At 34.1% G+C, this 23,757-nt stretch overlaps 1 protein-coding gene and 1 long non-coding RNA gene across 4 annotated transcripts; both read left to right on the top strand.

Annotated features, from left to right (window-relative positions):
* The first annotated feature begins 11,021 nt into the window (after positions 1–11,021).
* Positions 11,022–14,826, top strand: LOC138125042 (uncharacterized). Its single transcript, XR_011157326.1, has 2 exons — positions 11,022–13,704; positions 13,772–14,826. It is a non-coding gene; the product is annotated as an uncharacterized lncRNA (long non-coding RNA).
* A 2,917-nt stretch (positions 14,827–17,743) lies between these two features.
* LOC138125034 (uncharacterized) lies at positions 17,744–22,550 on the top strand. 3 transcript variants are annotated; one of them, XM_069040262.1, is made up of 8 exons: positions 17,744–17,898; positions 17,969–18,296; positions 18,383–18,669; positions 18,724–18,886; positions 19,477–19,675; positions 19,730–20,041; positions 20,092–20,316; positions 20,604–22,550. In XM_069040262.1, the coding sequence occupies exons 3-8, from the start codon at positions 18,428–18,430 to the stop codon at positions 20,714–20,716; spliced, it is 1,254 nt and encodes a 417-aa protein (XP_068896363.1). In that variant the 5' UTR covers positions 17,744–17,898; positions 17,969–18,296; positions 18,383–18,427; the 3' UTR covers positions 20,717–22,550. The 3 variants fall into 3 exon arrangements, with proteins under 3 accessions (XP_068896363.1, XP_068896382.1, XP_068896372.1); XM_069040281.1 differs by having other exon boundaries at positions 17,745–17,898; positions 18,101–18,296; XM_069040271.1 differs by having other exon boundaries at positions 17,750–17,898; positions 17,975–18,296.
* Positions 22,551–23,757: the final 1,207 nt, after the last annotated feature.

The raw sequence follows: 23,757 nt of genomic DNA, 5'->3' as shown, positions 1-23,757 counted from the left end.
GCTAATTGAAAATAACTCTCAGTAACATATTAGGAGTATGTAATTTAAACCGTCTGTTACTGTGACTGAGAACCTACAAACACCATTTAAGATCAGTTGGATCAAACAATTCTTATTGGTAAGTACAATATAGTGTATTCTTTATTAGAAGTACAAGTGTATGTAGAAATTAAATCTGATTTTTAGTAATAATTAATGGTGTGTAGTGTGTACACTGTACACGGTTCGAGATTTTGATGACGGGTGTAAACGGTCCACAGAGAGTATGGTTCACTTCTCAGTTATAAAAACGGACTTAGTGAATGGGGTTGGTGCACTTCAAACAGCTCGGACAGGTTGATTTTACTTCGAAAAATACCATCCTATGACGTGCAATTTGTTCAAGTGACGTCATTGGTTTTTGCGCAATTACGTCATCACCAATTTTTTTAAATGACAACCCTCACTTTTTTGTTCTCTTGCTGATAGATCTTCCTACTACGTAAACCATGAATGAAAAAAAGTTGTAGGTACCTTACATATTCTTTTTTTGGAGAAAATGAAAATTTTTTCTTCAAAAATTTAATTTAATTTTTAATGTAAAAATTTTAATTGACCTCAAACAAAAACAAACAAACATCTAAGGTTAACAATAAAATTTAACGCAAATGTTGAAAATGTCCCCCGCCAACTACATACTTACATATTTGGCACTTACCGATACTTTATACCTACACTGTGCTCAATAATGTCAGGGCTTATTTGTTCCATTTTAGCGCGAATTCTCTGCCGTAAATCTTCTAAATAAAAAAAAAAATCGACCTGTTCAAGCGATTTTCCTAAAAACATCACATATGAATTTTGTTCTAAACTTTATGTTCACACTGGTTCGAGTTCGTCTATGTGTACTGTTCAAAAGCTCCTCACACACTGTGTATTCCTCCCATAAAAGATACACGTATGTATCGTATGATCAAAAAGTCTTTGGATCAGGGTTGCCATGGAATTAACAAGATATCTTATGTACCTAATGTTTATTCGCCTCGGTTATGTTTAAATGAGTTCCGTGAGAGATTAGCAATACTTTGAAGTAAACATAAAAACTACGGGCAGTAGAAGTAAATAATTGTAAAGATGGTTTTTACACTTCATGGCTATCGCCATCCAAAGACTTTCTGATCATGCTATATATCTACCTATTATAAATACAAGGTTATTCACGAGAGGGGTACTTCTGAATTTTTATTTTGCCGCAACCAACAATACCAATGGCAGTAACTACTATACAACGTAACATTTTATCTGCCCCGCCCATTTCATTTTCTTAGTTACCAATCAAATAGGTTGTTAAGACGATCTGATTTACACACTAAAAATTTCTGACATTCGAATTGTCTTAATGACATTTTATTTTTTAGAACCTAAAACTATAATTGTGGACTTGACAGCAAAATTCTAACCTTAACTTTTTTACGTAGCAAATGTGATGAAAAGTTGTACAGATTGAATCTGGCTTTGATTCTGATTGGTCAATTTTAGTGGGCGGAGCAGATAAAAAGTGATAACGGCAATACTATAAATCACATGTGTTATTTCTTTTTAATTAGAAATCAAAATAAGTTGGATAGATTTGTCAGAAATGTCAGATTGGCAGATAACCTGTATTTAATCAAAATTCAACAAATAAATTAACCAATGAAGTTAATGTAAAAGGTGTTCGAAGTGCCTACCATTGGCTTGTAATCTTGTAAACATCCGCAGCGGCGACAGAATTCTTTCCACGCTCTCCATAAATGAGGAGCATATCAGTCTTTTCGTCGTTATTGTAAAAACAAATTTTTCGAATTGACAAACATTTTTTGCTCTAACGTCAAAGATGCAGGACTAAAAGCCGTCGTGGATTCAGTCATAATTATTTTCAAAATTTGAAATCAAGATATGGTTGCAATGTGTATAATGGGTTGCGGCAAAAAGAAAAATGTAGTTTTATTTTAATGAACATACGCCTAATGCATCTGTAAGTTTGGTTGCCTACCTCAAATGAATTGACTTGTCCACTTTAGAACTGAACATAACCATTTTACATTGTATGTTCAGCGAAATAAAAAACTCACTGTATACAGGTATACAGTCACATAAGGGTTATTTCTGAATTTATCTTCTACGCCACCAAAAATACTAATAACGCTGACCATTTGATACCGTTTATAATGTGATTTAATTTAGTAATCAACGTAGAACGTAGATATGTAATTTAGCTAAAAATGTCAAAATGACAGTTGATGAATTTAATTATTGATTTCATTAATCGGAATAGGATAATAACGAAGTAAATGTTCAAAGTGTCCTCCGTTAGCTTGAAGACATGCTTCAAGCCTATTAAGCAACGATCGCCGAACGCTTTATCCTGTTCTGATACATGAAATCATTAATTAAATTCATCAACTGTTATTTTGACATTTTTAGCCAAATTACATACCTACGTTGATTACTAAATTAAATCACATTATAAACAGTATCAAGTGGTCAGCGTTATTAGTATTTTTGGTTGCCTACAAAATAAATTCAGAAATAAGCCTTATGTGGCTAGCCCTATATAAATGCATAGCTACTTAACAAATATGAGTTCAGTCTGTTTTTTAATCAAAGAACCACAACACCGCAATTTACACCTAAAGTAGAGCTGACAACATTGTACACTTTTGACATAGGGTGAAAAATCTCATCATATAGAAATTGAGGTTATTAGAGGTATTAGAAGCGCAGCATGTTAATAAAGTTAACAATAACTAATAACAACTAACTTGAAAGTTTAATAAATGTCTTACTTTGCGAGGCATTTTTAATAACACGTTCAAATTTTAGATGCAGGTTTGCGTACTTTCAAGGACATTAAAAATGACAGGCGTTGGCTGGTATAGCCAACAGATATCATTAAATTTCCTAAATTTAGTACAATTTTATATTTGCAAACCTAAATCAACAGGTCGTGGTTCTTTGATTAAAAAACAAACTATATATTAAATATTAAATTAATTTGATTTTTGTTACAAAGTTATTTATTTAAGTAACATCGCTGGCCAAAATTTTAGAATTGTAAATCAAAGTCTACAACGTCAAACGTTATTGTCAGTGTCAAAGTCTATTCGAAAAAATGGGTTCAACTGAAATTCAAAAACAGACTATGACGCAACGTTTAAGAAACGGGATTTCGGTACGGGCAATTGCTGCTGAGGTTGGTGTTAATAAAGGTAGGTACGGTACTATCGCGGCTAAAATACTTTGGTCGTCAATGTGACATTAATGATATTCAATTGTACTTTTGGACTGAGTATAAAATTTATGATTGTAGCTTCATATAAAAAACATCAAAATGATGTGAATCATGATTCACACGTTAGAGTTAAATGGGGTGCAAAACAACTCAATATTTAAGAATTGGTTGCAAAACAATTCAATATTTTTGGATTAAATCGTTAATTAAAAAACAAAAATAAAACCCTCATTACCGCACTTGTCACCTAAAAAATGACAGTAACAGCGACAAAAATTGGCAGTTCACATGAAAATTTCATAATATAAAAATAGTATAAAAAAAATAATCTAAATCATGCTTTATTGAAATTGTCACACATGAATGATGAAACTGTTTTCAAATGTAGGTACACTAATTACATGAGGTACATTAATTTGGAAACATCGGCCTAATCTAGTTTACTGGATATTTCTAATATTTGATAGTGTAAGCGTTATGTCATGAACTCATGTCATCGTTGAGCGCATTCAACAGACTGTCGCAGCCGAAATTGATATGTCAATAACATTGTCAAAGTGACAAACAGTTTACAATAGAAAAATCTTGGTGTTTCCAAATTAATGCCCGCCACTGTATCTACAATTTGTCAATATGAGCGATGACAAAATATTAAGTTTATACCTTTTATTTATTTATTTTTTATTAATTAAAACCTCGTTCTATTCCATTTGTCTGATTTTTAAAACCTTTTAAATGCTTTGTCGGTAAATCTGACATTCACATTTTCAAAATTGACACAACACACAACAATCAAAATTAAGGTTATTAATACATAAAGGTCGTTTTAGAATAGTGTCCAAAATTTATTGATTGCGACCGTACATACATACATACAGTTGGTTGCAAAAAAAAAAAACGGGAACTGTCAGAATAAAATGGACACATGTTTACAATTTTTTCATAGTGTGAAACCTTCTTACGAAAGATAGGTTAGAATTATAGTCAAAATTCAATTACATCAATCAACTGAAAAATTACAAAAATGCAAAAATTTTAGTTTTCCCCATTATTGTTAATCGAAAGTAGAATTAAACTTTCAACTATTGTTTCTCAATTAAAAAAAAAATGTTTAGTGGTGTCCTCTATGAGTCAATAGTGTCAGTATTAGGACCGACTACTGTCATGCAGCGGTAACCTGTGGCGGTAACCCATCATACCGTGCAAGTTGTTTTCAGATATTACACATAATACAAGCACGCCACATAAGATGGCGCAACGATTTTTGGAATTATTCGAATCACGAACAAATTAAATAAAAATGCTTAATAAAAAATATTTAAGAAGTTCGTGATACATATAGATGTATAATTTACTTTTTGTAATTTGCCTCCATTTTGATTCTCTAATAGACATATTAACGAACACGACGTCATCATCTGGGATGTCCTTATAGCCATTATTTCGCGGAACATTTTACGAAAATTTTTAGGTTGGCAAAGCTTTATCCGTCATGCGTGTCAGTTTAAATTATAAAATGTGCAAAGAATTATTATTTATCAGGATTTATCAGGCAACAAATTCGCGACCGTATTTTTGGCAATTTCACGTATTTCAGCGGGCGTACATGAAAGATTATCTTCCATGTTCGTGTTTTGTGACAGAATTTGGATAAAACAAATCACGACTTTGAAGACTTGATCAAATTTTCACTTTTAAAATTAAAACATTACCAACCGCCACAAAAATCCCTAAATCGAGAAAAGCAAACATTTTTGTTTAAAAACGGCTTAAAAAGGGCAAATTACAAAAAATAGTATAAAAAACTCGTTTCATAAGACCTTGAAGCACTCATTCTTTAAAATAACTCGTGGCTACGCCACTCGTTTTTTAATCTTGAATTCGTGCTTCAAGAATGATCTTACAAAACTTGTCTTTTAATATACTATTTTCTAATTTGCTATTTTTAACAAAGCTGTTAATGCATTCATTTTGAATGCGTTAATAAGCCATTGACACATCCGAAATTTAGGAACATTTTTCAGTTGGTGACACACATTGCCAGCAGCAAATTGACAGTGGTATTCTCTGCTATTACGAGTATGTATATCGTGCGTTCATTTAAATTTATGGTAATTGTTCACTTTAACTACTTCTGGAATTTTCGCGTTTTTTCTGGCTAGTCAGGACGTTCTCCTACATCGTTTCCCACCAGTCAAACCTTGTGCAAATGAAAATTTTCCTTACCCTTTAGTTATACTAAGACTTGGTGCGACCTTGAAACACAACAAGAGAGAAAAAAGGCATTTGCACAAGTAATCCGATTTTTATACATTTCCACTAACTTAATATAATATATAATAACTAAAAACTAATCTAAGTAAATAACTAAAACAATGATTCAAAATCAATAACCAATTAACAAATTAGCAATTATCCCTCCCCACATATTGTCCTTCTTCTCCACTCAACATTCTTCATCCATTCGATCCCTCTTCCATCCTCATTCAACATTTCTTCTCTACTTTCATCTCTCTCTCTCAATTCTACGCATTCATTCAACAAATGTTCTATCGTCTCCTTTTTTTCTCCACACATCCTGCACACTCTAATCCTATCCTCATTCCAATATTTATTCTCTCTCTCCTCCTTTCCACACCTAAATCTTGCTATTATCACTCTCTCCTTTCTACTCTCTCTTCCTAGATACTTTGGTAGTTCTTCCATTATTATTTTTTCATACTTCCCATTGTACCTAGATTCCCTAATTCTCGTTCTTCTTTCCTGCACTTGCACATCTCTGTCTCTCTGCACCAATTCATCTGTCATTGCTCTGCCTCCCACTCGCATTCTTTCTATCTCCGCTCCTGCATACCCATTTCTTTCGAAATATGCCTCCCTCTCTTTCCATACCCCTTTTCCTATTTCTTTCCTTTTTTCTTTCAGACACTCTTGCAAAATTCTACGCTCTCCTCTCTCTATCAACCTCTCCTCAAATCTTATTGCTCTCTTTCCTGCTTCTATTCTTATTCCATCCCTTTTTGTTTCCTCCATCACTATATAGCCCGGTGTCTCTCTATCTACTCCTAGCACCCATTTCAAATATTTTCCTTGCACCCCTTCCAACCCTTCTTGCTCTCTCCATCCCCATATTTCCGCTCCATACATCATCACGCTTTTCACCAGACTATCAAACATCATTATTCTCCTTCTAAAGTCATGTCCAAATTTTCTCTCTCCTATCCCCCATACCGCTCCTATTATCTTATTCGCTTTTTTCACTAACTCTCTCACATGTGCTGCTGCTGTGTTTCTTTCATTCATCACATAACCTAAATACTTAAATTCTTTCACTTCTTCAATTTTATCCTTTTCCCATCTCCACTCATTTATTTTTCTCCTACCACCCCCCTTTTTAAACACCATCATCTTGGATTTCTCTACATTCACCGTCAACTTTTTCCTCCTCATATATTTCTCCATGTTTCCCAACATTTCTTTCATACCTTTCTCCTCTCTCGCTAGCACCACCAAATCATCCGCGTATGCCAAAGACCACACTTTTTCTTTGCCCACCACAACCCCCCCTGCCTGCCCCTTCCTGAACATCTCCTCTATATCTCCAATAAACGCTGCAAACAGGCTGGGGCTTAGTGGGCAACCTTGTCTTACTCCCTTATATACGTCTTGAAACATTCACTCACTCTTCCATCCACTCTCACTCTACTTATCATTAAAGGCCGGATTTATATGCATTTGCATATTTTTTTGCTAAACAGCTTCGGATTACTTTAAAGTTTTCTTGGCGTTTCAGATGATTCTAAATAAAATAACATCGTTCTTATTATGCATATTATTGCATATTTAGCAATAAAAGCATATTTTACAATAAATGCATATTTATTAGCATATAACCTAGGAAAACGGACATCTGGTCTAGCCGCTTCAAGGAAATGCCGCCTTTGATATGGAAGTTGCAAAAATGTGCCGACACTGCCGATATAGACTGGTCAGGTTTATATAGTTTGGTGAGAGAGGAGCACTTGCCACCGTGGTGCCGACAAAATTCTGCAATAAAATAATATCGGGCGTTTTTTTTAAATTTCACCTCGTAGAAGGCGTTGGTTGAAGAGTCGATTGTGAACGCACTACTCGTGTAAAACGTAGGATTTAAACAGCTGATCAATGATCCGTAACCAAACTAGTGCGTTCACAATGGATACTTCAACGCCTACTATGATTTGAAATTTAAAAAAACACCCGATATAATTTATGCATTGGCATGGGGTCGAAATAATAATATAATATGACAGTTTCTCTCATAATCACAGCGTCTTTCGTATGTTACTTACTGGAGATAATTATATTCTTGTTAAATAAGATTTAGTTTCCAGTGGTGGTTATATTTTACCATTGATTTTCAGTGCATTAAAATTGTTATTTTCAGAATGTCTAAAGTAAAAGTGTACAGAAGTCAACAAATCCGTGAATGGATTTTACTGCTGACGGGAAAGTTATTTTTTGTCAAATATGTTCCAAACACAAAAAATATTTTATCTAACAGAAGACAAAATTTTACTCCAAAAAATTTAGAAAGGTATCTTGTTTGCCATTTTAATGGTAATTAAATCAACATTGTATTGTAATTGTATTATTTTTTAATTCATATAAGTTTTAAATTAAAAAAGCGTGCCTTTTTTGATTTTTTAAAGCATATTTAGCTGCATATTTTGCATACTAAAGTGCATATTTTGTAATCCCGGAAGCATATCTTGCATGCATATTTCGACTTTTTTAGTCCCTTTCTTTCTCAAGTATTCCCACAGTAAGTCTCTTTCCACATTATCAAAAGCCGCCTTCAGGTCTACAAAAAATGCATATACAGGGTGTCCCTAAAAAAAAAGACGAGTCCATAGCTCCCTTATTTATCGGACGATTTTAATTATCTATACACCAAATTAAATGGTTGTTAATAGGCTACAAAGCGGCTCAATAAATTCACGTATAGTTCCAAGGGTTTCAAGATTAAACTGTCAAAATATTTTTTTTCAAATGGGATTACATACTTTTCTTTAGTAATTCTGATAGAGATTTTAATTCTGAAAACAACAATGTATCACAAGTGTAACTTGACATAAAAAAAATAACACTAACTTTTGAAACAAATGACGAGCACCAAGGGAAAAGCAATCAAAATGCATTGCGTTACAATGTAATAACCAAATTAAGGTAGCTGGAAAAACAAATGACAAATAATAACATTTTGGATTGCGTAGATATGCCGCCAATGTTTAGCGCAAAATGGAACATAGACGATAGTAGCGTGTTTTGCATTTTTTTTTGTGAATTTTTGGTATTTAAGTGTATACTTGTGACACACTGTTGTTTTCAGAATAAAAAGTTCTATCAGAATTACTACAAAAAAATATGTAATCCCATTTGAAAAAAAATATTTTGACATTTTATCCTTGAAGCCCATTGGGCTATACCTGAATTTATTAGGCCACTTTATAGCCTATTAACAACCATTTAATTTGGTGTCCACATAATTAAAATCTTCCGATAAATAATGGAGTTATGGACTCGTCTTCTTTTTTGGGGACACTCTGTATCTTGCTACCCCTCTTTTTTATCTCATTTCCTATTATATGATTCAAGATATATACGTTGTCCATAGTCCCTCTACCTTTCCTAAATCCCGCCTGCCCGTCTGGTAACGCACCCCGCTCATTCATTTCCTTCATCAGTCTTTCTTCCACAATCATCGCGTATACCTTATATGCCGTATTAAGGAGCGTGATCCCCCTGTAATTGCTGGCTGTATCCTTTTCTCCTTTCTTATATATGGGGCATATTATCCCCTCCTTCCACTCCTGGGGGAAGCCCTCTCCCTTCCACACTCCATTCATTATCTCTAACAACCTATCAACTTCCCTTTCAGTTCCATATATCCACGATTCGTTCTGTATACCGTCCCTCCCTGGTGCCTTTTTCCTTTTCAGTTTTCTTAGTTGTTGCTCTAATTCTTCTCTTGTTATCTCTTCTATTTCTCCCACTCTGTGTTGTCTCTTTTCCTTTTCTTGTCTGTTTTCCTCACCCCCCAACAACTCACTGAAGTACTTTCTCCATTCCTCCATAGTAATTCTATCACTCACTATTTCTCCTTTTTTCTTTCTTTCCCTATTTATGTATCTCCACACCTCTTCTTTCGTCTTTATACCTTTCATCTTCATTTCTTCTTCCATCCGTTTCTTTTCCTTCTTCTCTTTGCATACTAATTTGTACCTCTTGCGTGCTCTCTTGTACTCTTCCTTCGTTGCTTTTTCTTTTTTCCAATTTCTTAGTTTCTTTCTTGCTGCTTGCTTCCCTTCCCTGCATTCTTTATCCCACCACTCGTTTTTCCACAGCCCCATCTTCTCTCTTATCTCTATCTCTTTTTTTCTGTTGCATTTTTTACGTTCTCGCTCAGCTCCCTCACTTTTTCGTTTATTTCTTCTTCTTCGTATTTTGCCTCCCTAAGTCTTGCTCTATACTTTTCTTTTCCTTCTTCCGTCCAAATATTCTTCACAATTTTTCTTTTAACATCCTTCATACTTCTCTCTTTCTCTCTTCCTTTTGTCCTCACTTCCAATGGCATATGATCCGACTCCACTCTTTCTCCCACCTTAAATTCTTCTATTTCATCCCATGCTTCTTCGTTCACCATAACATAATCAATAACTGTCTCCCCTCTCGATCCACTATACGTGTACTCCCCTTTCTCGTCTCCTATGCAGTTTCCATTAAGTACGTCCCACCCTCTTTCTTCTACTAAGCTAACCAGTTCTCTCCCTTCTGCGTTTTCTATTCCATCTTTTGTTGGTCTTCTTTCTATTGTTGCTTGTTGTTCTTCCATCCGCCTTCCTTTTCCCCCAAATTCTTGCATTAAAATCCCCTCCAATCACCAGAGTTCCTTCTTCCTGCTCTTTTACTCGCTCTTCTATTATTCTCTTCGTTTCTTTCATACTTCTGCTGTATATTGTTACAATTCTCCATTTTCTCTGTTTTCTTTTTACCGTTCTTTCCATAAACCCTCTTTCTTCTTTTACTCCAGATCCGTTTTCTTCTTCCAGTCCCTTTTTCACATCCATTATTATCCCACCTTTCGCTCTCCCTTTCTTGCTTTCTCTCTCTGCATATTGACACTTCCACTCAAACTCTCTCGGCATTCTCTTTTCCAATCTTTCCCACCCCTTTTCTTCCACCCACGTTTCTACCAATCCCACTACGTCAAATTCTCCCAAATACTTCCAAAACTCATTCTCTTTATTTTTTATTCCCGCTACATTCCAGAATACTATTCTTATTTGCTCGTTTTCTCCTTTATTCCTCTCCATGTTCGTTTTCCCTTTTCTGCCCTGTCGTCTTTTTCTTACGCTCTTATTCAAAAATTTGCTGTATGTAACTTCCCGTTTTCTTCATCCCACCTAAAACCTTTTCCCTCTATCCATATCTTTTTATAACCCACTTTCACCCGCAGTCCTTTTTGTCGCTCTTCTTTGGCTAGCGTTCTTAATTTCTTCTGTGTGTCTCTCTCCTTCTTTGTCAGATCATCTTCTATGTACACTCTCTTTCCTTTTTTTTCTCTTAGTTTCCTCTTATTTTCCATAACTTTCCGTTTTTCCCCCCAGCTCTCAAGTTCTGCCACAATCATTTTTCCTCCATTTATTTTATACATCTCTTTCACCCTTACTTCTACCTCTAATTCTGCCTTCATCCATTTTTCCAGTTTCTTCTCGTTCTCACCAGTGGCGGCTCGTAACAATTTCAACTGGTACGGCAGATTCGTTGGTATTTTTTTTTTAAATGCTCAAAGTTGTCGCCGTATTTGTTCCATATTTATTTAAAATAATAATAATAATATAATGGAAATTTAAAAAAAAACTTTTTTTTTAATAAAGAACAAATTCACTGTTCACCAAGAACCAAGAGGAAGGTCTAGCTAGAGCAATTCTTGCTAGGAGGGGAGGATTAAGGAATTTGGTAAGGTAACGTAGGTAACTAATGATTTATAAAAAAAAAAAAAAACCTAGCGAAACAACTATAAAAATGTAAAAGAAAACCAAATTCCAAAAAAAATATCACATATAATACCACAAGGGGCGCTTTTTACTTCATCCTCAACCGTAATTATAATTACATTATTAATATGTACTTTGAATGATCTCATTTTGTATGGTCTTGGACATTATGCCGCTTAATAATTTTGCAAGTTCTCTAAAATTGCCCTGATTAAATGAATTTTCGTTTTCATTATGCCCTCCAAATGCTAGCTCTTGTGTTCCTAAATAAATAGTGATGTCAATTAATCGTCCAATTAATAACACTTTGGCGATGTGCATTGTCTAAGACGTTTGCAATGTTTCGTTTTCTTCCAAATAATTTAAATTTTAGTAGGCCTTGTGTGTGATCTTTTGAAATACCGTGTTTTTGCAGTGCCCTACCGATCTCTTTACGATGGTTAAAGCCTGTACAGGCAGTTAGTTCCACGGACCTGGACGTTGCTCAGAAAAAAGTAAGCACGGCCAACAAAACAATCTATTCCTAATTTCGCTACCTGTAATCCACTTGCACTTTTCATAGCATGAAACACAGAAACCACGATTGGAGCTGTCCGCTTTACTAATTACTAAATTTGACATGGCAGGACGAGGCCGTTTCAAATCCTTAACAAACAGTTTGTCATCGTAAAATAATGAAGAAAATTTATTTCTCAGTAAAAAATCTAGAGTATCTGAATTATTATTGCTCACCACTTGTCGAACATTTGCCATTATTAACACGGAACAATAAAAATTAAAGTAACACAATTTAAACGTCAAATCGTTGAGTGCTATTGTGGTTCGAAACGAAATAAACAAAAACCCTTATACTCTGCGTTAATGAGGTACGGCGCTGCCGTACCCAGAAACTGAATCGCTGTCGCCACCCAATACTTCCTAACAAATTCCTATTTTTATGCCAAAGCCAAATGCCAATCAACTTACATTTTCAGTTAAATTATATTATTTCAGTTTCATTCTTTTTCTATAGATTTTTTTTAAATTTCTAAATCTAACATTTCATTTAAGAGCAATAATTTTATTAAATATTTCTTCTTCATCGAACTTAGTGAAGAAGAAGAAAACTTAAACATAATATTAAAGCTTCTTATGGTCTATAAATATTAAATTGATATTTAAAGGTATAAAAAAAAATAGGAGCTAGGAGGTATTAATTATGTAGTGCTTTATTGAAAATGTTCACAAAAACCCACAGCTGTTTTCTCAATAAATACAAATTTCTATTATTTTATTAACAACTAAAAATGTTACTTTTTAATTAATAAGATCAATGAGAATTAAATGATTCGTTAAAAAAAAACAATTCGAATCTATGAATCTAAAGACAGAAAAGCGGTGCGGTACGGCATGCAGTACCAACTAGGGAACCGCATTGCAATAATCTCGACGTTCTGCGCATCTGGCAAGCAAGCATCGGTGCATTTAACGCAACTCTCGCTGTCGCTGATCTAGATCTGGTACTACTTGCCGACCCAAACCCAAAGAGCGTGCAATTTCATCGGACATGCTCACGCGTATATTTATTTTAATGCGCTCACTTTTACGGGATACTGGGATAATGAATTAATGGACCTTTAAATCTCCAGTAAGGGCTAATGTCATAAAATTTGAAAAATATATGCATATTAGAGAGATATGAATGATGAAACTTGTTTAAAAAAAAAGTATAAATGAACTGTTTTAAATTGTGTTCTTTTCAAATAAATTTCTGGGTCGGCACTGCCGTATCTGCCGCCCCTGACGAGCCGCCACTGGTTCTCACATTCCTCTTCATCCAGTCCCGTTACGACAATATTCATTTTTCTCACTCTTTTTTCCTGCTCTTCCATTTTCTCCTCCAATTTTGTCATTTTTTCTTTTAATTCCATCTTTTCTCTTTCCCATTGTAATGATTTGAATACATTACTTTTTCCGCCAAATATTTGAACCTGCGCAAAACGGTAACAAATGTGGTCGTGATCGTCATCGAATCGGAGGAGCCCTACGTTGTGATTTTCTTTTGGCGGAAAAGGTTCGGAATGCAAACGGTGAGGGTTCCAGTTGGAAGAGTGCCGCAAATAAAACACACATGTGAGGGACGCAAAATACCTTTTATTAAAAATGCCTGTAATAACTTTGATGAAAAAGAAATTGAAACGAATACAAAAGACAGAAATTAAGGTTAACGAAGTACAAGAAATTAACTAGTTGAGTACATCACATCACAAAGATAAACGACAAGATGAATGCAACAATATTTAAAATAGCAGAAAAACGGGCACATGACAGACAAAATGACAGTTTAAAGCTTGCGAAACAAGTAAACAAATTATAAGGCAGTTATTACAGACAGGGACGGATGAAAAACCCTCTTCAAAAACCGTATCCCAGGTATTACTCATATTTCACAATTAGATTAATGACAAAAACAATGGTTATTTGAAACTACGCGGTCAAGGTACGCCAACGGGAGCTTAGAGCTGGAGGTAACAAACTCTCGGCCGCGAGGGGACTCAGAAGAATAATCTAAATCGGCTTGAGACCAGCGACGTTTCTAGATACTCAGGTTAGTAATGAACGTCGGGCTATTTCACCGACCCAGCAATAGTGACAGAGCGCCTCGGGGTTGTACGATGAGCTTCCCAAGCCGCTTCGAGCAGAGCTTGCTCCACCTTCCCCAACCAACCGTTTACCGACAAAAACCTAAGATCTCTAGAACCGCGACGGAGGTTTCACGTCAGCATCCCAGAGCCGCATCAAGCAGGACTTAGGTCCGCCTCCGCTAACGGCTGTAACTTAACCAGGGCCTCCCCAGAAATTTACTAGACAACCCCACGACTTCCTGATTGGAACCTAACCCCCCATAGTGGCGCACTTACAACATTTTACTTTAACTCTTCCGAAATCTAGCGGTGCTTAACAACAACATAAAGAAAACCCGAGTTTCGAGTTTCGACACAACAAAGCGCAACATTAAACAATGATGAAATACACAAAACATAACGCAACATTAAACAAGGATAACATAAGCAAAAAACAAACCGCAACATTAAACAAGGAGGAAATAAAAGAGAACAAACGTGCAATTCAATAACGATAGAATAGAACCACTTTAAATGGCTCAAATATCAGGAAACAACATAAATCACGAATACAATAATCGCTGGTAATGTTAAACAAAAAAGATGGCGGGTCGAGTGCCGCGAAAGTAAAATGTTAGTGAAGAAAAAAGAAAACAAAATGGACGCTCGCGGTTCGGACGACGGCTCCTAATTTCCGAAATTACAAGATTACAAAAAAAGAACCTCCCGGGAGAAATTTAGGGATAACGCTTAAAATTAACAAATGGACGCCTCTTAAAGAAACAGCATGCAACAAAATGAAATCTACAACATACCCTTACCACGTGGTCCTGGTCCCAAAACAAAACACAAAAAAAAAAAACAACGAAAGTGGGATAAATTACCCAGGTGAATTAAAAACGTTGAATTCTTCACGGGGACACAAAATATCTACTCGGAACGGTAGTGTAATCGGTTCAGATGTAACTTACAGATTTTTGGAATATTGGATCGCTCTTCGAAAGGTCTGTTCGTTTCGAAAAACCAAACAAAAGTGAACTACCCCCTTCAACCACCCGCGCGAGCCCGTTTTCTCCCCGCTATATTTCCGCTAGTAGTTCCCAGTCTAGCCGCTAGTACCTTCACATTTGGCGCGCTGTTGTGGCGGTACCGGAAACTTAAATTTAAATTTTAAACTGGGTCACTACACCATTTTTCTTCCTTTTCACGCATCATACTTTTCAGTTGTTCCAATTCCCGGCTCATCTTCCGATTCTCTTCCTTTATCTCCCCTACATCCTCCATAATTTTTTCCAACATCTTTTTCATTTCCTCATCCATTGCCTTTTTAACAGGTGATCTTTCCACTTTTTTACTTTTCCGAAATGGGTTAATCCTCTCTTCTGATTCTCGTCCTTCTTCTCTTTTCCTTTTGTGATCTTCGTCTCTCTCGCTCTCACTATCACTTTTTTTCATTCTACCTCGTTTTTACTTGCCGCTTATCTTATCGCGCGCCGTAAAACAGGTCCGCTCGCTTCGACTGCTCGAATCGGACCCTTTCAACTGTTACTAAAATAGTAGTTTATTTAACGAGTTTGTGTGTAAACTGGGCCTTTTTTGGCATGAGAGGGCCCGTTTAAAACGCGAGTGTAACGAGCATTTTAAGGGCCCACGAGTGCCAAAAAAGGCCCAATTTACACACGAACGAGTTGAATACAACGTTTTTTGGTTCGACGAGCCTCTTAAAAGCTCCAAATCGCTTAAAATCTCTAAAATTAGCTTGACGTTTCGTTTTGACAAGTTGTGACATTTATCAAAATCCGTTCACAAAGGAGAAAATTCTCAAATTCTGACAGTGTCGAACCAAAAAATTATTTTCGAGTAAATTTAAAAATTGAGCAAAAACGATATTTTTGCTCATTTTTGTACACAGTGGCTGGAAATTTTATTTACTCTTGTAGAATGATCTATGTTTTTCCTCTATTTTCAGTGTGTATAACAATTTTTTGCTCTAAAGTAAAACTTTTCAAAAAAACCGTAAAAATACAAGTGATGCGTTAATTTTGGAGGTCAGTGTAGTTCAAGCTTTATGGTCATTTTTTGACACTTTTCCAGCTGACAGTTTAAAAATTTATTTTATACTCCTATTTTCCTTTTCCAAATGCCCTCTTCTTTTGGTAAAGGTAGATTTTGATTGGAACTTTGCATTAAATAAATATTCAATACGTGCGATTAACTTCACCATGTAAGATGAAAGCAAGTTTTTACTGGAAGCGGCGGACCAAGAGTGGATCCTTCAGAAAGTTGTACTGATGATGGGCATATTCGGTGGCTGTCGTTGTGATGAATTATGTAAAGTGATGAATTATTATACAGTGAGTTTTTTTTAAGACTGGCCATAGGGTTTTACAAGCTACATTTTTCAACCCCCTGTTAACTTTTGTCCTCATGAAAATATTCAACTCAATGACAATTATTAAAAATCACTTTGAAGTTCTTCTTGTGACATCAAAAAAAGCAGGGAAATGGCATTATCGAGTCAAAAATTGGGTTATATTCAATAAATGCCAGTTCACAGATATTTGTCAGTTAAATATCAGTTGTGGCCAATAGTACTATTGCGGCCAAAAAATTTCGTCCGTCACTTTCAAGGCCCTGACATGAAGTGTAAACTACCCTTAAGCACCAATAACCTCGCTTTGTTATCGTTATTGTCATTTTGGCAATCTGTCATTTAGTCCATCAGTTCAAATTTTGTGAATACAAAGGCCAAGTTCCACTCTTACACAATTACCACACGACCGCTAGTCGCTAGTGGCACTAGAGACTAGAGGCAGACTTGCGGTTATTTTTGGATTAAAGTACCAAACAGAGAACCGTGGAAATTACACGAGTATGCCGTAGTTTTTAAAAAATCAAACGAAAAACATTAAGGCAAAGACAAGGAAATGAAACATTTATTTTTGTTTAAGTACTTAGCTAAATCAAAAGATAAAATGAATGAAGTTTAAAATCAATACTTGGTCATTGCTCCATTGGCGTCAATAACTCGTCTTACACGACGCGAGATGGAGAGGCATAAATCTCTGTGATAATTCCTATGTAATGATTGCCATGCATTAGTAATCGCAGTTAAAAGTTCTGCCCTATTCCGAATTACTTGTCGTTGTTGCAAATTACGAACCAAAAATCTGGACTGCGACTTGGCCAATCAAGAACGTTTATGCTACCATTCTGCTACCCTATGTGCTGAATGCATTGAACAATTGTCTTGTTGAAATATGAAGTTAAAATTCGGAAAAATTCTTGAAACTAAAGGCATCATCACGTCTTCAAGAATCCTAACATAAACATCACTGTTGAGCCGATCTTCTAGAGAAAACATTAGCCCAGGCCTATCTACTAAAATCCATGTCCATATGTTTGCCGAAAATCGACCGCTCCTTTCCGTTGTATTTGCTTGTATTTACCCCTTCAACAGCTGTCATAAAAGGGCTATTGCGTAATCTATTGAGAAGCATATTATCTTCTTCTGCAGTAAATATGCTAGGCCTCCCTGAGCCTTGGCGTCTTTCAATAGTTCCATTCCATTTTGTCTCCATTTCTGAAGAATGGACGAAATTGTACTTTTAGGTATACGAAGGTCCATCGAAATCTGAGCTTGGGACATTCCTCTTTGTGCAAGAGTTACTATTTTGATTTTATTAAAATTTGATACCGATGGCATTTTGCTTGACTTTCAAAAGTGACAAGTAAAAACATCAATCATAATGACAATAAGGAATGGACTACACCGATTTTTTTGAAATGACGGAAAAATGACGGCCGAAATTTTTTGGCCGCCATAGTACGTGTATGAAATGTCATACAAATGTCAACTCTACCCCACCCACACAGTTGGCACATAAATTTTCGTACTGTAGCTGCCATATTTATCCACAATTATTTTGAATCACCCAATACAATCATTGCAAATTGACTTGACAGTTCATAGTTCATCACCCGTTACTGTATACCGAAGTAGGTAAGTTCTGCAACATCCCCATTATTCTCTTTATTCCATTCTCCCCTACTCCCCTACAATTTTTTCGTAGACGCAGACGGAGCAGCACATCACCACAATGCGGTTATGTTTAATTATTTCGTTGTCTTCGAATATTCCAATGATTTCACCAGATTATAGAATTTAAAACTTTAACGAAAAATAGCTAATGTTCAATTTTTAGTAGTTAGGCACGAACGACGAACAGAGTTCCGTACTTCCGTATGAAATTTTAATGATTTTACGTTTAATTCGTTATGCGCAACCGCAAAGGATGACGCCGAAAGTAATGTTACACGGAATCAGCTGTGTTTTAGATAAAACCCCTACATAACAATGATGTTCCGGATGTAAATTAAACAGCCTAAGCAGGAAATAATGTAAGTAGATCAATGAAATATTTTACCAACATGCCGGTAATTTATATATTGTGTGTTACATTGTTTGGCGTTTCTGTTTGTTGCAGGTCTACATAACACCTTAACTTTTCATTTAATCCTGCTTTTGCCCCATGATGGATTTGGCAGAGACAATGAAAAATGTCTTGGCCAAAGGAATTCAACAAACAAGTGTTAATGACTTACCCTCTTCCACAAGTATGGGCTTTCCTGGTACAGGTTATGTCACTGAAAAGCTATACATGTTACTGCAATTATACCTTCAAAACAAGGGTTGGAACTCCTCTGTTGAACTATTACAGTGCTTTTCAGAATTAAAAGAATCGTCCATGCTACCAAGTGCTGCTTATTTACAGTCAGTATGAAAAAGATGTTTTAAATTCAATTATTGTTTGTTAATAATTTATAGAATGATGGCATCGAGAGTCACTTTAGATTCGCAAGGTAGACTTATACTTCGTGAAAATGGAAAAATTATACTTCCCTTTGAACATTTCGCAAATGCTGTCATGCTTAAACACATGAATGGACCCCATGGCTTGCATCTGGGAGTTGAGGCAACAGTCAGAGCAGTGAGTTAATGAATTCAATGATTTTTGTTTTGAGTTAGTCGTGTTTTATTTTTTAAAACAATAATAATACCTACATATTTAGATTCCTGTTGTATGGTACATACAGATGTAGGAGCATTGTGAAAATTTACTTATTTCTTTATACGTTTATGTCTAATGGGAACAGACAGGTTATTTTCAGAAATATCACAAAAGTATATAATATACATAAATTGTTTTGAACTAAAAAGGATTCAAGTTATAAAGAAAATCACTGTCAATTTGGTATTTGAGGGATTTTTTTATATTTTTCATTTAAATATGTTTTTTCACTTTACCAAGGCTTTTTATTTAGTATTTGCAAAAGTAGGTATGGATATTTGGTATGTAGAATTAACTTAAAACTACATTTGTAAAATATCTGTGTACCTCTATAACAAGGATTTTAATGTAAAATAGTTTTGTAATCAGATCATTGAAGATTAAAAAAAAATAATTAGGCCAATTGTGAAACGAGAAGTTACGCTTTCATATTGAGAAAAAGTAGATTATACTGCTTTCAGAGTAGAGTATGTGATGTTTATTATTCCAATCTTATTGTTTTTTTAAAGGTAATGGAGTCTTATACTATTGGTAGGGAGAATTTTGGCATGGAAAAAGAATTTATAATCGAAGTAGTACAAAACTGTCCAAATCCGGCATGTCGGTATTACAAAAATCAGATGGAGTTAACACAAAAAACGCTTCAGCATTTGACAACACCCTCTTATTTGGGCGAACCCCAATCGAACAGTCCTGACATACGCAATCGTATGAAAATTTTAATCTGAAATTAAGTAAATCTCTGAATGTTAATTATTATAGGTTTGGGAGCGGTCGATCTAACAGGTCAAAATAATTTAGATTCAAAAATAAATCAACAACTATTAGATAGGCCTAAATCTGTGGCCCCAACTCAGCAACAAATAACAGCAGCTTTAATTCAACAACAAAATAGAGTTATAGCACAACAAAATATTGACAAGTTAAATGCAAATTTAGAAAAACAAAGGCAACAAATGCAACTTCAACAACAAATGGATATGGCAAAAGGACAACAGAAATCTCATTTTGATTTACCTTTAATGGATCACAAATTGACTGATTTTTTAAGAGCTAATTTAGAAAACCTAGAAGGTAGTAAATAGTGACACATTTGTTGTGTTGTGTACAAATATATGTTGCAGGCTTATCAGCAGCTAACAAAGATTTATTGGCCTTACATAATGGTGCGTGGACTTCAGCGTCAAATTTGGCTTCTTCTACTGATGATAAAAGGTCATCTGAAGGTGGCCAAGAAAAAATTGTAAGAGCTTTTGGGGAAGTAATGAAAAATATGCAAAGAATGAAAACTTACGTTCGACCAGCAATGTGTAAGCCCTATGGTAAACAGTCTGAAGCTTTGCAAAAGAGTAAGTTTTTAAATAATTATATATTTATAGTAAACTATTAATGGCAAATTGTCTACAACAAATTGCAAATTTGACATGACATTTTACCATGTTCATGAGCAGTCATTTAATTTCTTCTTCATAATACATAATAGTATGATGATATTATCGAGGTGAATTCTTGAGAGCTCCATAACGTTGAGCTTTCGAATTGTGATTTTTTAAAGCTTTGATCTTATCTGATCTTCCTTTTCTTGACACAATTTACAAACAGTTTAAACGGTTTAAACATAATTGTGACTTTCTAGCATTAATGGATACAATTCAGCTCATACAATCTTTGCGAAGTTTTTTACCGCCTCCTCATATTCAAGTGAGTTCTTGGAAAAATGAAGATAAACATCGTTATGAGGAAACATAAGATCTGTTTAAAAAATAGTCCTTGTTGTTATCTGTTGCGGCAGCGTTAATATAATACATGACTTCCGAGATTATACTATCCTTTAAAAGGATGTAAAATAAGTGAAAATATTTTGTTCCTTGTTTCATATACACACCTGTCTATGTATAAGTTTTGTTTTGTTTGTCTTTTTTTTTAATTAACTTGTTGAAATTTTGAATAAAAATGTATAGGTTGATAAAATTTGCGTTTCACAGTGTATGTAATAAATAATAATCATAAAAAATAGTATCAGATGGTCAAGGGTTGCTTTTTATCAAAGAAAAGTGTGAACGGTCAATATTTATTTGATTTTGGTTTAAAACGTAGAATAAAAGTGTTTATTTACAAAAAGACAGGGGCATCTCTTTTTAATAACTCGTTAACTTTGAATATCGATTGATGAATATAAAAGTTACGAAACGAATCAACTAGTCCTTAATTTTAACAAATTTTAGTTGCACATGCCCTTTTTAATTTATAATAGCTCAGAAATTTTAATTCAATTCGAAACACAGAATTTAAGTTTATACATAAACAGTAAATTCTGTTCTAAAAAAGAAAACTACCTCATTAGTAGCTCTCTTATTTTGTGATTGTGATTTTTTTGCCTCTCTATTAGCAAAGTAATTTAAAAATTATTATTACAGTACACTGGAAACACTATAGAGTCATTCGAATTGATCTTTTTTTATGTATAAATCTGCTCTCTTTATTTTTTATTATGGACTTTTTTAGATCTACGACGATTTTATTATGTGATAATACCGTACTTAAATAAGAAACGAAATTGAGATTTTAAAGTATTTAGTTTTATTTATAATTTTTGACATTACAAGAGATTACATACAGTATTCTAATATTGAATTAATTCTTTATTGTTTTATCGTTTTTTTTTTTAATTTAATAGTTTTAATTTCGAATATTGTGTAATAATTAAAATTATTTATCAGTGTTGAATTCAGATGACAGTTCGGGAAGAAATCTACTTTTTGATTTTTAGTCTGACCCATTCCTCGTTCAAAGAAATTTCACAAAATCTGAATTCAATAACAATTATAATAATGTATTTGTATGGTATTGAAAAAATATTAGACTTTGGCGAATGATGGAAAAGAATCTCTAAGTAAGATTAAATTGGTTTATAAGAGCAGAAGCGACTCGTTCACAGATAAACAGTTTGTTTTGTTTGATTGAAAAGTAATGTTTTAACAACATAATAGTATTTTTAAAGAATAAGCGTGTTATCATGTTCAATCATTTACTCATGCAATAGTTCAATTGCCAGTTTAAATATTTTGTTTTGCAATTTATTAAATAATCGATTTATTTATATTTAGTTGGTATGTCTGCTGTTCTGAAAAAACAAATCCAAACAAAATAGCTTTTTTCTTAAATCAGAATTCATTCTGCTTTTCCATTTGTAGTTTGAGTGAATCCTTTGTAAATATTTTTGACAAAGAAATGCTGCTTTGATGGCCAGGCTACAATATAAAATGGTTTTAGAAAAAAAAATCTAGTCATTTTTTTAAATTAAATTTTCTGGTAAAATCCAAAATTTTAGCTGTGATATTTTTATTGGCCATGATATTCTAAAAGAGGCATAGTTTTCCATTCCAGTATTTAGATTTTTCGATACCAAAATTTGTATTACTAGATTTCAATAATAGCGGCGATTTCGTATAAATTATTAATCGACAATTTGCATATCATCATGTCTTCATTAATTTCCTTATGAATATTATTGTAGATCTGAGCCAGTATTTATAAACAAGTTCTAAGACTGTTGTGAAATTATCATATTCTTAGTTATATACATAAAAGAAAACATAGGATTTAAGTGGTTTTTGTATGTTGTCACGAAATAAAATTATTACCTGTAAGGCTATAAATATAATCTTGCCAATATATTATTTTCAAGCTTAGCTTTATTGTTTGTTTTATTTTAGTATTATGTAATAGTTAATGTATGTGATGCTTATATTGTTGAACAATTATTTTCCTTTTGTTGTTTGTATTAAGGCTTTTGTGCAATAAAATACTTCTAGAAATTATTGTTTGTCTCTTTATTGAACTGTTATCAGTTATCTGATTGTGAAAACAGTAAAATTGAATTCTAAAATTTTCAGGTTTTATAAAAATGTTCAGAATGTAAAATCATGAAGCGTCTAGCGAGTAGGTGTAGGTACAGTGGCAGCCATTAATTTGGAAACACCAAGATTTTTTTATTGTAAATTGTTTGTCACTTTGACAATGTTATTGACATATCAATTTCAGCTGCGACAGTCTGTTGAATGCGCTCAACGATGACATGGGTGACATGAGTTCATGACATAACGCTTACAGTGCTTACACTATCAAATATTAGAAATATCCAGTAAACTAAAGTTGACTCAAGTTGCAAAAAACCAATTTGGATTTGCAACAACAATTTTATGGCATTAGTCGTTTGAAATTACTTTAAAACTGTACTTATATGGGAAATATTCAATCCAAACTGATTTTCAGGTCCCTTTTGGTTTAAAAATATTGAAAAAATGCTGTTGCAAATGACAAGTGGTTTTTTTGCAACTTGAGTCGACTATAGATAGATTAAGTCGGTGTTTCCAAATTAATGGCCGCCACTGTACTATTGCGGGCAAAAAAAGTGGGATATCAAATTTCTGTCAGTTTTGAAAAATTCGATGTAGTGCAAGCTTTATTGTCATTTTTTTTGACACTATTTCAGCTGACCGTTTAAAAATTTATTTTATACTCCTATTTTCCTTTTCCAAATGCCCTCTTCTTTTGATAAAGAAATTTGATTGGAACTTTGCATTAAGGCTCGCGTTTACCTGAGTTTGAAACGGTCGAAAAAGTGGATTTTCGATCACGTTTTTTGAGAAAACAGTACGAGATGAACGTTTTCTCTCTTTACTACATAAATTATGAACATTTCTATTAGTGAACTATGAAGAGAAAAACATAATTTTGTTTTGACGAATTTGTTAAAAAACCACAAATAAAATGCTCTGCTTAGAAGC

The sequence above is a fragment of the Tenebrio molitor genome, chromosome 1, assembly GCF_963966145.1.
Source record: "Tenebrio molitor chromosome 1, icTenMoli1.1, whole genome shotgun sequence".
Classification (NCBI taxonomy): Eukaryota; Metazoa; Arthropoda; class Insecta; order Coleoptera; family Tenebrionidae; genus Tenebrio; species Tenebrio molitor.
This window is presented reverse-complemented; position numbering and strand designations above follow the sequence as displayed.